The 14,897-nt window shown below is 44.0% G+C and overlaps 1 protein-coding gene across 2 annotated transcripts in view; it reads right to left on the reverse strand.

The window, feature by feature from the left end:
• The window catches only part of TRIM33 (tripartite motif containing 33), a 114,362-nt gene extending 106,034 nt beyond the window's left edge, over positions 1-8,328 (reverse strand). For both annotated transcript variants that reach the window (XM_044238960.1, XM_044238959.1), the window contains exon 1: positions 7,803-8,328. In XM_044238960.1, coding sequence (XP_044094895.1) covers positions 7,803-8,328 — 526 coding nt within the window. The remainder of the gene's footprint in view (positions 1-7,802) is intronic.
• Between the last annotated feature and the right edge of the window lie 6,569 nt (positions 8,329-14,897).

Here is a 14,897-nt window from a genome sequence, read left to right on the forward strand (position 1 = left end):
TGACCTGAGCCAAAATCAAGAGTTGGATCCTTAACTGATTAAATGCCCCCCCCAACCCTCCCCTAAAGTGTATTTATTTCTTAAATGTCAGGAGAAATTACTAACTTTAACTACTCCCTTACATTAAAATCTACTGGTCTGCTTTATGTTATACACTTTGAATCTCTTTCCTTTGCATGATTTTGTAACACAATGCACTGCACTGGTCAACTAGTCATATGGAAAATACTGGTTCACTGTGTAGAGCTTCCAAATGTTGACATTTCATTGCACATTATCAAAATAATAATAATAATAATAATAATCTGAGGGTGCCTGGGTGGGTCAGTTGGTCAAGCACTGCCTTTGGTTCAGGTCATGATCCCAGGGTCCTGGGGGCCCAGGGAGGGGTGTCACTGCTCAGCAGATAGCCTGCTTCTCCCTCTCCTGCTCCCCTTGCTTGTGCTCTCTGTCAAATAAATAAATAAAATCTTTTTAAAAAACTGATACTTTCCTACACTACCAATCTCATCAGAAAAGCCTTTAAATACTGAGTAGCAATCAAACTTATAGTTGCACATACAAGTTTTTTTCAAAATTCTAATTTTTATTTAAAAGCTCAATTTTTTTATCACTGGCAACATATATCAGTTATTTTCCTTGAATTAACAGGCTCAATTCAGTCATTTTTGAGAAAATGGCTGCCAAACACACATGTCTGAAAACCATAGCTCTTCAATCACTGTTTTGAGTAAAAGTTATTTTCCATGAAAATAAAGCTAATTCAGCTTGGAATTCAAACAACTGTACAAGTACTTTCTTTTTTATACTTCAGTCTGCAGCAAAAGCATTTTATGCACATTTCCCATTCCATCACACAGAATTATTAAAAATCAAGATTCTATAAAATGTCTTAATGCTTCATCAAAGACAAATGAAACTAGTGCATTTTTCGCTGTTTTGTTTGTTTTTACTCTAAGTGTATGGTGGTGAAGATACAATGACTTTTACTATGGTTTGGAGGCACTATCTTAATCCCTGGTAAGGTGCCAGCAGTTTTACACATCACTGCTTTTGCATCACTAATATAAACATCAAAACAGTGAATAAGGCAAATAATGAATAAGTATTACTATGGAAACAGTTTTAACTTTGCCCATGTCTCAAGGCATATAAGAGCGATCCCCTCAAGATTATAAGGACCAACTTTGAGAATCACTACTTGAAGGTATTTTCATTTAGTGTCTGCTAAGAATATAGATAAGGAAATAAAAACCAGTTAGATTCTTCTAAAATTTTTGATGTATAGATAGCAGACCTCATAAAGATAGGTCTTACAACATTAGTTCACAAGTTTTCACATTATAAATTTTAAGTAGCTGGCGAGATTGGAATGCAAAGGACTTTGTCAGGTGTGCTATATATATTACTAGATGTCAGTAAAGCCTAGAAAAATACCAACAATTTACCTTCCTTCCTCTTCTTTCTGCTTACTGAATACAGGTAGTCATAAAGACAACTGGAAAACAACAGAAATAATAGTTTTGGGGGTCTTACCATGTGCCAGGCACTATATGAAGCACTTTACAATGTATTAACTCATTGAATCCTCACAATAACACTGTGCAGTAGGTGTAAATATTACTCTCAACCTACAGATGTTAAGTAACTTATTCACAGACATTCAAATAGTAAAAGGTGAAGCTCAAAAATGAATTCAGGTACTCTCTTAAATTGTGTGCACTTAACCAACCACAGACCACTTAACCAACCACTAAAGTATTTCAGTTTTAACACATCTTTTTTTAAGATTTTATTTAGTAGAGATCACAAGTAGGCAGAGCAGCAGGCCCAGAAAGAGAGGGGAAAAGCAGGCTCCCCGCTGAGCAGAGAGCCTGATGCGGGGCTCCATCCCAGGACCCTGAGATCATACCTGAGCTGAAGGCAGAAGCTTAACCCACTGAGCCACCCAGGCGCCCCAATTTTAACACATCTTTAATGGATGCTTGCTGATGACTATATTATCATTCGAAAACTCAAGCCTGTTTATGTAAATAGGTCATCAGAGAAAGTAGGACCTAAAAAAAACCCAAACAGATAAGCCACGGAACTAGCAAATTGCCATATAGTATATATACACTCCTGGGGCAAGAATTTTCAAGGGCTCAAATAGACAACTCCCCAGAGTGGCTCACCATGTTCCGTGATAAAACACAGAACTATTCTGAGAAGGTGTTCTTCACACTACACTCAGAGGTATCCCTTACCACTTATCCCATTTAAGGTTGCCATCTCAAACTTTTCACAACAAGCTGAAGGTTCAGAAATAGAATTTTTCCATGCTGATTCTTCCATCATTTCCCACAAATAAGAGTACTAAAGTGATGTACATACAAAAAGTTGGCATAGGGGCGCCTGGGTGGCTCAGTGGGTTAAGCCGCTGCCTTCGGCTCAGGTCATGATCGCAGAGTCCTGGGATTGAGTCCCACATCGGGCTCTCTGCTCAGCAGGGAGCCTGTTTCCCCCCTCTCTCTCTGCCTGCCTCTCTGCCTGCTTGTGATTTCTCTCTCTGTCAAATAAATAAATAAAATCTTAAAAAAAAAAAAAAGTTGGCATAAAAGACAATACAATCATAGAATTTTACAGGATAGGAACTCAAACTGTTCATACTGCAGAGAACCTGAAGAGACTGTAAAGTGCTTTAGCCAAGGTCACAGACCAATTAACAGCAGAACATGATGCAAGTTATTCTCAATCCAGTTCCTTATGCATAAAACCATGCTGTCTTGATATGCCCTACTATGAAGTTCTCATTCCTTTCAAAAGTTCATTTGAGAGTTTGTTCAGATGCATCAATACAAATTTGTATTTTTATTACAAGATCAATACACACACTATACATTACAGATCTATACATACCCACTATTGACAGCTATTTGAATTCAACCTAAAACAGAATTTTTTAAAAGTCACAAAGCATTTTTAAAAGCTTACTGTTGAGATTCAACAAGTATTAACTGATTTATCTATTTTGATTTTCCAAATACTTCAGCAGTAAATAGATCAACCTTTCTTATCCAAATATCTAAATCCAGGGATGCCTGGGTGACTCAGTTGGTTAAGCGACTACCTTCTGCTCAGGTCTGATCCTGGAGTCCTGGGGTCGAGTCCTGCATCAGGCTCAGCAGGGAGTCTGCTTCTCCCTGACCCTCCCCTTCTCGTGCTGTCTCTCTCTCATTCTCTCTCTCAAAGAAATAAAATCTTAAAAAAAAAAAAATCTAAACCATGTTTCTCAAAGTATAGTTGGTACCAGAATCAGAGTCACACGAGACACGTGTTAAAAAATGAGATTCCTAGGGATGCCTAGGTGGCTCAGTCTGTTAAGCATCTGACTCTTTTTTTCTTAAAGATTTTATTTATTTATTTATTTGACAGGTAGAGATCACAAGAAAGCAGAGAGGCAGGCAGAGAAACAGAGAGAGGGAAGCAAGTTCCCCACTGAGCAGAGAGCCCAATGTGGGTCTCGATCCCAGGACCCTGAGATCATGACCTGAGCCGAAGGCAGCGGCTTAACCCACTGAGCCACCCAGGCGCCCCAAGCATCTGACTCTTGATTTCAGCTCAGGTCATGATCTCAAGGTCCTGAGATCAAGCCCTGCACTGCACATCAGATCTGCACGCAGTCTGCTTGAAATTCTCTCTCTTCCTCTCCCTCTGCTCCTCCCCTTGCTCTCATGAGCACTCTCTAAAATAAATGAATAAGTAAAATCTTTAAAAAAAAAAAAAATGAGATTCCTAGTATCATGCCCAAATCAACTGAGTTTCTGAAACTCCCAAAATGGCATTTTAAAAAGTTCCCCAGGTGATTCTTATTCATTCAAAAGATAATGAATATTTGCTCTACAATCTTCTAGTAGAAAACAGATAAACAAGTAAATAAAAACAAAACATTTTAAATTTTAGCTGTGCTATAAAGAAAAAAAGATAGTAAGTAACAGAGTGACCTGGGGGACTATTTTAAAAATAGCCAGGCACCGGATTTTCAGGGTGATGAAAATACTCTGTATGATATTATAATGATGGATACATGTCATTATACATTTTCCAAACCCACAAAATGTACAAACGCTAAAAATGAGCACTAATGTAAACTATGGACTTTGGATGATTATGATAGGTCAATGCAGGTCCATCAACTGTGACAAATGTACTATTCTGGTGGGAGATATTCATATTGGGGGAGGTTGTGCATGTGTGCAGATAAATGGGAAATCCCTATATCTTCCTCTAATTTTGCTAAGCCTAAAACTACTCTAAAAATAAAGCCTTAAATTAAAAAAAAAAAAAAAAAAAAAAGCCTTTCTAAGGTCTAAGTCAGAGGCTTTTCTAAGGAGGCAACACCTGAAGGTCTAAGTCAGAGGCCTTTCTAAGGAGGCAACATCTGAATTGAGGAACCCTTCACTAAAGAAAAGTGGTACTTAAACTTGTGTGCATCAAAATCACCTGGAGGACTTGTTAAAACAGACAGCTGGTCAGAAGGTCTGGAGTGGGGCCCAAGAATTTGCATTCCTAACAAGATCGCAGATGATGGTGATGCTGCTGGTCCAGAAACCACACTTGGAAGAACCACTGATCTAGAAGGAACAGCTAAAAAGTGTGAATAACTTTGGTGTGTTAGAGGAACAGAAAAAAGGCCAGTTAGTAGGAAGGGTAATGCACTTGTCGTTGTTTCAAAACCACTTAACATGTTGACTTAAGTTACCAGTTATGACTCCCTAGACCAGAGAAGGAACCAGTGTTCCATAATACCTTATATTTGCAAAGCATTTCCCAGTTTATAAAAGTACTTTCCCAAGGGCGCCTGGGTGGCTCAGTGGGTTAAAGCCTCCGCCTTTGGCTCAGGTCATGATCCCAGGGTCCTGGGATCCAGCCCCACATCGGGCTCTCTGCTCAGAAAGGAATCTGCTTCCTCCTCTCTCTCTCTCTGCTTCTCCGCCTACTTGTGATCTCTGTCTGTTAAATAAAATCTTTAAAAAAAAAAAGCACTTTCCCATTTATTATTTCATTTGACTTAGTGAGATATAAGTAAAGAACCATTAGCTACATTATAGAGATAACTAAGACACAGAAATATTATAAACCTCCTTTACAGAAAACAACTGTAGAACTATGTCCCTTGACCCCAAACACAGTGCTCTTCTAGAACAGCAGGCTTACTTTTTTTAAAGAGCAAAGCAAAAGATATACACACAGGAGTTAAGACTAACAAATTATTTTCTAGATTCCCTATTTAAACTACGGTGACTTCCAGACTTAATTTGTTTTAGGTACTGACTGGAAAGCAACATTACCTTAAAATGACAATATTTAGTCCCATCTACTTACTGCTCCTAGTGCAAAAACAAAGAATGGAGAATGAAGAGCGAATTGACAGACTATTACTCTCTCTCTCTCCTGCATAAATACCAAGGAGCCAATTTCATAACCTCAAGTCCCTCAGACACATCAGTCAAACACAATTTTCATCTTGTGTCCTCTCTAAATCTCTCACCTAATCCAGGGTCCCACAAGAACACTGAATCTCACACGTCCTACTATACTCATGAGGCCCTAAGCAGTTAGTCATACACCCATTATGTACCCTCTATACACCCATTATCACTTAGTATGTTCAACATCAATCAAATCCTTATTCTTAACCTAACACTCTTACCTGTATGTCTCAATAATACTTCAAACCCAAAACATCCATAACTGAAATCATTATATCCTCCTTCCACCACACACACACACACACACACACACACACCTGCTTCTGTTCCTGAATTCGTTTATTTACATTAATAGCACTGCCACCCATCAAACAAGAAACTTGGAACTCAGCCTAGACACATCTGTCTGCCCCACACCAATCTTGACACCCCCTATCCACATTCCCATGGCTACTAAGAATTAGTTACTACTACTAATTAATTAGCTGCCTTTTCATTAATAACTACCATATACTAGTCACTTTACACACTTCATTCCATCAGTAACCCCGTGAGGTAGGTAATTTTGTCCTTATTTCACAATTGAAAAAACTAAGGCTAAGAAAAATTAATCTGTCCCAAACACAAGTGGGACATACAAAGCAGACATCCAAACTCAAATGTATCTCACAAAGTCCATACCTTTTCCCCAAACCAAAATACTTCCTTCTTTAAAACCTCTTACCAGTCATTTATTAATTCCAAATGCTCATTTTTTTATATTATTGTCAAGATTCCTCCAGCCCTGTCTCCTCCAGCCCTGCCTCCCCTGACCCTTCAATATACCCCCAAGTGATCTCTTTGGATCACAAATGTGATTCTTTTATCCTCTTGATAAAAAGGCCCTTCAGGGGGGCGCCTGGGTGGCTCAGTCGTTAAGCATCTGCCTTTGGCTCAGATCATGATGGGGGTCCTGGGATCAAGCCCCACATTCCCATATCGAGCTCACAGCTCCCAGGAAGCCTGCTTCTCCCTCTCCCACTCCCCCTGCTTGCGTTCCTGCTCTCACTGTCTCTCTCTGTCAAATAAATAAAATTTAAAAAAAAAAAAAAAAAGCCCTTCAGGGATTCCTTTTAGCCTACACTGTACAAGATATACGTTACTGGATGAATCCCAAATCCTTTAGCACAGGTCAGCCACCCCTTACCTGCAGTGGCAAATTTCAAGAGTTTTGAAATTTTAAAGTTTTCCTAAATTTACAACAAAACCCACCCTGAATTGTGGGAAGTTATTTATGTCTACCCCATTAGTGGGATATTTGTACATCTCACTATAGGAACATTAATGTGTTTGATAATGACTAGTTAACCTTTAGCTCCAAGGATGTGTAAAGTACCCTGTGCCCTGAAAACTCCCCAATCCAGTGAGCAACTCACCCTTCAAGCAACCTTCTCAAGGGTTTCCTTTTCAATGAAATTCCCCTGACCTTCTCTTGATTTGTCACAACCACTGTACCATGTACCCACCGCCACTGCCGCACGCTGGGTTTGTGTTTCACCTATATGATTATGAATGAGTTCTTCACTCAGTATTTTACTCAATCCTAGCACACTGTCTGGAACACTAGGGACTCATTAATGTACAATGAAACCCAGCTTCTCTGAATTCCAATTCCCTTCAAAGTTCATTTCTCCTTCACCCCTGAACCTTAGGATACTTCCCTAAGCAAGAAGGCCCTTCAAACCTATTTTCGCGTCCGGAGTTACTCCGTCCCAATGTCACCCTAAAATTACTTTCCACCAGACAGCTTCTCTCAGCCCCAAACTCTCCAATACCCTTTACCCTCCTCTGTTTGGTTCCTAGTCCTTCTCTCCCCTAGCCTCGAACAGGTCAAGTCCTTCCCTCCAAAGCAATTCGTCCTCACAGCCCTTACCGCTTACCGATTCCCTCCTCAACACCTCTCGCGCTGCAGGCCTTTTCTCCCACAACACTACCTCAGATCGGTTTCCCAGACCCTCTCTCCTCCCTCGGTACGAGCCCACCAGCTCCCGAACCTGCGCTCGGCCGCAGTCCACGCCTTCCCGACCAGTACCCGCACACCCCAAACCTCCCTTGCAGCCGGTGTCCCCTCCCCCAGCCTCTCGCCGCCGGCACCCCTCCCTTCACCCTCCCCTTATCTCTGGCGGTCCACCTTCTCTGGAAACTGTCCTGAGGCCGTGTCTTTCATCTCTTAGACCCCTCGGAATCGCGCCGTTCCAAGCAGCACTGGGCCCGAGCACCTCCGTTCCCCAGATCGTCCTCGGCCCCGAAAATCTCCTTCGGCCCAGACCTCGGGCAGGGCCTCCCGCTCACCTTGCTGGATGTCGCCGTTGCTGCCCCCCGGGATGGACACGCTGAGCTGGCGCTCCGGCTCCGGCAGGCAGCGCAGGCAGAAGGAGTGAAGGCAGGGCAGCAGCTTGGGCTCCGCCTCACGCCGGCTCTGCAAGCTCTGCTGACACACGGCGCAGGTGTCCAGGAGCGAGGCTGGCGGTCCAGGAGGCGGCCCCGCCGACGGACCCGGAGCGGGAGCTGAGGCTGGAGCTGGGGCCGGCGTCGATACCGCGCCCCCGGGAACTCCAGGGCCCACTGAGGCCGCAGGGGCTGAGGCAGCCGGGGCCGAGCCGGAGGAGGCCGCGGACACCCCCCCGTCGTCGGGCCCGGCCGCGCCGCTCTCCGCGCCCGCCCTGCCGCTTTCCTCCTCCTCCTCCTCTACCAGCACCGCGGCGAGAGGCGGCTCCGCCTCCTGCGCCGCGGGCCCGGCGGCCCCGGCAGTTACCGGCGCGCTACCGCTGCCCCCGCCGCCGCTCTCAGCCTCGCCGCCGCCTTTGTTTTCCGCCATGTTTTCCTCTTTGAACCCGCCGGACCGCCCCGCGCCGCCCGCCGCCCGCGCCGCCGCCGCCGCCGCCGCCGCCCCCAGCCCCAGCCGCAGCCGCAGCGAGAGCGGCAGCCGAGAGCGAGCAGGCGAGCGAACGAACGAGAGCGCGCGCGCACGCGGCGCCCCCGCCCTCTCGTCGCGCGGCTGAGAGAGGGCGGGCACGGTGCGCGCACGTACGCACGGCGTCCTCCTGAGGGAGGCGGGAACTTGGGGCCCCGGCCGGGATCGTCCCCTCCTCCGCTCCCGACCTCTGGCTTGGTGTTGTGGGGTCCACGCTGCCTCTGCTCGGCTCGCTGGGAGCATTTAGAGCAGTGGCCGTTGATGCTGAGCCGCCTTTAGGCGGCATTTGTTAACGAGCTCCGACACAGCGGGAAAGCGTAGGATGGGAGGCCGGATCGGTCCCTTCCGAGCCAGCGTCTCCCGAGCGGCGCCGTCCCCAGAGGCTGGCGCGAACCTCGCTTGCTGCAGGGTCGGACGCTATAACCTGGCTCTGAGGTGCGGGCCTCCTGGGGCTTGGTGCCGTAACCGGCTGCGTTCCTTTGGGTGGTTGTGCCCCAAGGGAGCCGTGAAACTGGGCCTTTTCCCCCCACCCTCATTGGAGGCCTGCCAGAGATAGGCTGAAAAGCTCCCCTGAGGAAGAAACTCTTTAACAGCTATTTTTAGCTTCTTCAGGTGATTGATTCTCAGACGTTGCTACGTATCAGAAAACCAACTGAGGAGCTTTTTCAAAGCAGAGATGCCAGAGCCACACCCCAGACCTGCATCAGGAAGTGGAGGGGGTGGTGGGGCTGGCAGGACAGATGGATGTTGAAAAGTCGCTTCCGCGGATTCAGTTGTGCGTCGGTTTGAGGAGCCACGGGATCTACACAATGTTATGTCCTGAGAGTCCCGCTTAGTGTCCTGGAGAGAGTTGGGTTCCAAATGTCCTAGTCATATGGGTAATAGCAGCTTTCAGAAAGGTTTGTCTTTATTTGAAAACAAGTATTCGGGATGTTTATGTTGCGCAGCGGCTGTTTTAACGTTAGGATCATGAAGTGCTTTCGTCTTCTGACAGTGTTGCCAAGGAACTGTTATTCTTTGAGCTTGCACAAGTCCTCCTCGAAATATTTTTCATTTATTCGGTCAAAAATAATGGTCCTCTGACTATGTATTAGGGAGCGTTTTAGAAATTAACAGCAGAAAGCAAAGGAGATCTGTGCCTTCTAGGAGTTGGCAATATAACAGAGATTGACAATAAGTTGATTGACAGTAAATATATGCTAGGGAGTGATAAGTACTATAAAGACAAAATAAGAGTAAAAGAAATCAGAGATGACTGAGGAAGGCCTCTGTTGATACATGAACAATAATTGTGGTTCTTGAAGAAGAGTGTTCCAGGGAGAGGAACAAACAGTAAGTATAAATGATCTGAGGCAGACAGGGATTCTTGACTTGTTAGAGGAACAGCAATGAGTCAGGGGGTCTTGAATGGTTTGAATATGGGACAGAGTAGTAGAACATGAGCATAAGGAAATTAAGGGGCCCAGGTCATACACAGAAATAGTCCTCAATTTTTTAAACTTACATGCCTTTGAAAAGAACCTTGAAAAACTATTTTCTCAAACACTCTAAGTAGTTGACAGTAAAATTCTTCATCATGCACCTGAATAGTTGCAAAGAATGCAATTACCAACATTTTGCAATAATGACATTTTAAAATTGTTATTTCAAATTATCCAATTTAAAAGTGAACATTTAAGTTAAACATTATTGGGGTGCCTGGGTAGCTCAGAGGGTTAAGGCTCTGCCTTTGGCTCAGGTCATGGTCTTGGGGTCCTGGGATCCAGCCCCGCATCAGGCGCTCTGTTCAGCCGGGAGTCTGCTTCCCGCTTTCTCTCTCTCTGCTTGTCTCTCTGCCTACTTGTGATCTCTATCAAATGGATAAATAAAATACTTTCTTTAAAAAAATAAAGTTAAACATTATTTAACAAACACCACCATGCAGTTGAAACACATCCATCAGAAAATGTTTTATTTTGGGGGCACCTGGGTGGCTCAGTTGTTAAGCCTCCCAACACTTGATTTCAGCTCAGGTCATGATCTCCTCAGGATTGTGAAATCCAGCTCTGGGCTGGCTCTGTGCTCAGCCAGGGATCGGTTTGGGATATTCTCTCTCCCTATCCTTCTGTGCCCTGCCCCTCCCACTCTTGTGTTCTCTTTTCTCTCTCTAAAATAAATAAATCTTTTTTTTTTAATGTTGTATTTTGTTAAATAAACATGGGAAATAAGTTGTTATTGGGATTGTCTTAATAAGATGGCTGGTAGTTTTATATTAGTTCATGTAGACCTAAATGTGTTATAACATCTACTTTCATTTTTCATTTTTATAATAAGCACTGTATGAAAAAACTATGTGTGTACATTTATTTTTATATGTGACAAATTCCCTCGAAACTATCCTTAGCTTGTACCCCTTGGAAAAAATTCCTCTGGTGGATTATCCAAGGAGTACTCCTAACCTAATTTCATGACGCTGAGTGAGATGGGAAGGTTTGGATGAGTCTTGAGCAAAGACTCCAAGCAGTGAAGAGTCACTGGGGCTGCTTCCTAGAGAAATCATGTGTAGGGGTTCAGAGTGGAAGAAAGATCAGTTAGGCTGCTAATAGAATAATAGTTGAGGAATACTGGTTTAGACCTGCAGGGTATCTGTGCAGATGGCGAAAAATATGGAGTATATATAATAAAGAGCAAATAAAGACTTTAATCCAAATTCACTTCAAAAAATTGAGTTAATGGGGCTGAATCTCTCGACCAAGTTTTGCTTTGTTGAATTTTTCTTAACCTTTTGAAGCCTGCTACTACTTGCCTTTATTAAAATCCAGTATAAAAGTGTTTTCAAAAACTATATAATTTTATAGAGAAGAAATTGCCCTTCATGAGATTTACTGTGTGTTCTGAAAAGGTAGTACCAGGAAGTAACCTGTCATGGAATACTTGGGGACATACAAACACATACCTAAGTACTTCTTGGGATGCCTAGCTGGCTCAGTCAGTAGAGCGTGTGACTCTTGATCTTGGGGTTGTGAGTTTAAGCTGCACATTGGATATAGAACTTACTCTAAAAATAAATAAACCAGCAGAAAGACACCCAAGTATGTCCTTGATCTGCAATGGTAGCTCAGAAATCGTAGGGGAGAAACTAAAACCATTCATAAGGCTGAGACACCATATGCACAAATCTGTCTGATGGAGAATGCATAACACTGAGGCTGAATGTATGTCCTGGAGGCAAAATGCCTGATTTGGGGGTGCCTGGGTGGCTCAGTGGTTAAAGCCTCTGCCTTCAGCTCAGGTTATGGTCTCAGGGTCCTGGGATCGGGCCCCACATTGGGCTCTCTGCTCAGTAAGGAGCCTGCTTCCCCTTCTCTCTCTGCCTGCCTCTCTACCTACTTGTGATCTCTCTCTCTGTCAAAATAAATAAATACAATTTTTTTAAAAATGCCTGATTTGAAGTTTGATTCCACCACCTACTAGCTGTGACTTGGGGTAACTTAATTAACTTGCCTCAGTTTCCTCATTTGTAAAAAGGTGTTTCATCCTAAGATGACCCACCTTAAGGTTGACAAATATTTGTAAAGTGCTTACAGTACCTGGCACATGGTAAATCTGAAATGAATATAAAGGAGGCAGACCCAAAGGTTCCTGAAGGAGACTGAACTGGAGGGAGAAACAAAGGTACCTTAGGAAAATCTCAAAAAGAGAAATTCTGCTAAGGACTAAACTGAGCAGTGGGTATAAGTAGAGGCTGTCCCCAGCCATTCCCCTGGCTAAGGCTGCCTTTTACCTTTGACCCTCTTGCACAAGAATTATGAGAAAAATAGTTCTGAAATGAAGGAGAGCTGTAGGTGCCTAGCAGCTCTGCTATGGAGAAAACCCCCTGAGACTGTTGGTAACCGGAAGTGGAAGGAACTTTCCAGTTGTCCGGAAAAGAGAAAAAGCACTAGAAGTAAATGACATTAAATGAATTAGTGATGGTGAGAGCATAATCCATTGGTTGGGCACAGGAGGTCTGTGACAATAAGGCAGCAGACCCATAGTAGCATGAAGACTTGTAAGGGCCGGTTCTGCAGCTCTTGGGCCCAGCAAGCATGGTCAATAGCAGGAGCAGAAGAGTGCCTGAGGGCCAGCAGAGGAATGCTGAACTGCCATTGAGATTTGGAGCATTTCTTGAATGTCATACTTAACACTCATGAGTGGGTGAGGCCATCAGGTCTTAAAGGTGAAATTTTGTGATTTAAAGTTCACTTCTCGAGGCGCCTGGGTGGCTCAGTCGTTAAGCGTCTGTCTTTAGCTCAGGTCATGATCTGGCTTCTTGCCCAGCAGGGAGCCTGCTTCTCCCTCTCCCACTCCCTCTGCTTGTGCTCTCTCTCTCTCTCGCTGTATCTGTCTCTGTCAAATAAATAAATAAAATCTTTAAAAAATAAATAAGTTCACTTCTCAACAGTGTTGATTCACAAGCGCATGCACCTGGGACTCAACTTATCCTTGGACTTAGTGGGATGTCCAGCTTCAGAGAAGGGACCTTCCTAACACAAATTGTTGAAAGAGGAAATAAAAAGGGGTGATGTTGAAAAGAGCAAATTTTTGTCTAGAAGTGAGTGCAGCACCACACTGAGGAAAAGGAAAACAAGCACAAGAAATCTCCATGGTCTGTTTGGGTAGAAGACCCGTCAGGCCCCCGGATACCCTGACACCAAGAAGAACAAAGGCCTCACCTGGGGAAAGAGATATTTAGAATATCCCAAGAAGTATATCCCTGGAACAAAAATAATCTGCTAGCATTAAGAGGCAAAAAAGGCAGACTTGACAATGTATCTCAAAAAAGGTATTGAGTGATAGTTGGCTACTGCCTTATTTCTTACAAAACAGAAATGGCCTGACTTCTTCTAAGTGTAACATACTTTGAGTGATCTCATGCAGGGACACCTGGCTGGCTCAGTCAAGGCAGCATGCAACTTTTGATTTTGGGTGTTGGGTCCATGGTCAAAGGAGCAAGACTGATACGAAGCGAAGATCAAGCAAAGCTTTAATTCACACCAAGCATCGAGAATCAAATGACCAGCCAGGGCCGTCTCTTGCAAAGAGGCGACGTCTCTCTGCCTTACAGACTATCTTTTAAGGGCAAAGGCCATGTGGTTGGGCCTGGCCACGCACAGGTGGCCAATGAGATTGTAACACAGAGAAAGCTGCACAGTCCTGCTAGGTCACACATAAGTGACCAATTGAATTACAATTTACCCTATAGTAGATATTTGAACTAGCCTATCACCTTGGTCAGAACTGGTGCCCAAAGGGCACCCAAAGGTGGGGGGCATACTCCTTGGTAGCTAGGGAGACAGTATGCGCACCCACAGATTGGATACCTGCACCTGGCCTGACCCACCCTTGTATTTGGGCTTTGTTACCTGGTACTGGTTTCCGGGACTTGTTTTTAAGTAAGTTCCCTGAAGGAAGGGTCAGGGTCAGGATGGAGCTGCTCTGGCTAAATAGGCCCTTACATTGGGGTCCTGAGGTCAAGCCCCATGTTGGGTGTAGACCTTACTTTTAAAAAAAAATTGATCTTATACACAAGAATTCTGATCTTGAATGGCTAACAGAATATTTTTGTTGGACAGTTCTGATTTAAATAGAACTGGCTTATGGTTAAATTAATACAATCAGCTTTTTAAATTTTGGTAGTAACTCCAGTTCAGCAAGTGATAGCACTCCTTTCCCTTCTAAAGATATAACTGGGGCACCTGGGTGGCTCAGTGGGCTAAAGCCTCTGCCTTCGGGCTCAGGTCATGATCCCAGGGTTCTGGGGTTCGAGCCCCACATGGGCTCTCTGCTCAGCGGGGAGCCTGCTCCCGGCTCCCCCCGCCCCCGCCTTTCTGCCTACTTGTGATTTCTTTCTGTCAAATAAATAAATAAAATCTTAAAAAAAAAAGATATAATTGGACTTGATTAGTAACGTTCAACTCTTCACAAAGATGGTGAATGCCATCTCAAAACCAAAGGAGATTGCTTTTTATATTTAGATTTCTACAACTGGTCATATTAATATATTTAAATACTGAAGAAATGCCTTCACTGTTTCATAGAACTGAGCAAGACTCGCCTGTCCTTCAATGTGTGTTCACGGGGCTGTTACAGTGCTGAAGATAAGGTAGCAATGTCCAATTTATCTTTTGGTCTTAATTAGGCCAACTGAAATTCCCTGTATCTACAATGTTGCCTTTTACTTAATGAAAGGTATTTTAGTGTTGTTTATGTGTAATGTCAAAGAATATTTAACACTTCTCACATTTTGTAAATTACCTGTAAGATGAGATGTTTTTAAAAATCAACATGACAGGGGCACCTTGGTGGCTCAGTGGGTTAAGACTCTGCCTTCGCTCATGATCCCAGGGTCTTGAGAATCGAGCCCCACATCGGGCTCTCTGCTTGGCGGGGAGCCTGCTTCCCCTTTCTCTCTCTGCCTGCCTCTCTGCCTACTTGTGATCTCTCTCTGTCAA

The sequence above is a fragment of the Neovison vison genome, chromosome 2 (assembly GCF_020171115.1).
Source record: "Neovison vison isolate M4711 chromosome 2, ASM_NN_V1, whole genome shotgun sequence".
Lineage (NCBI taxonomy): Eukaryota > Metazoa > Chordata > Mammalia > Carnivora > Mustelidae > Neogale > Neogale vison.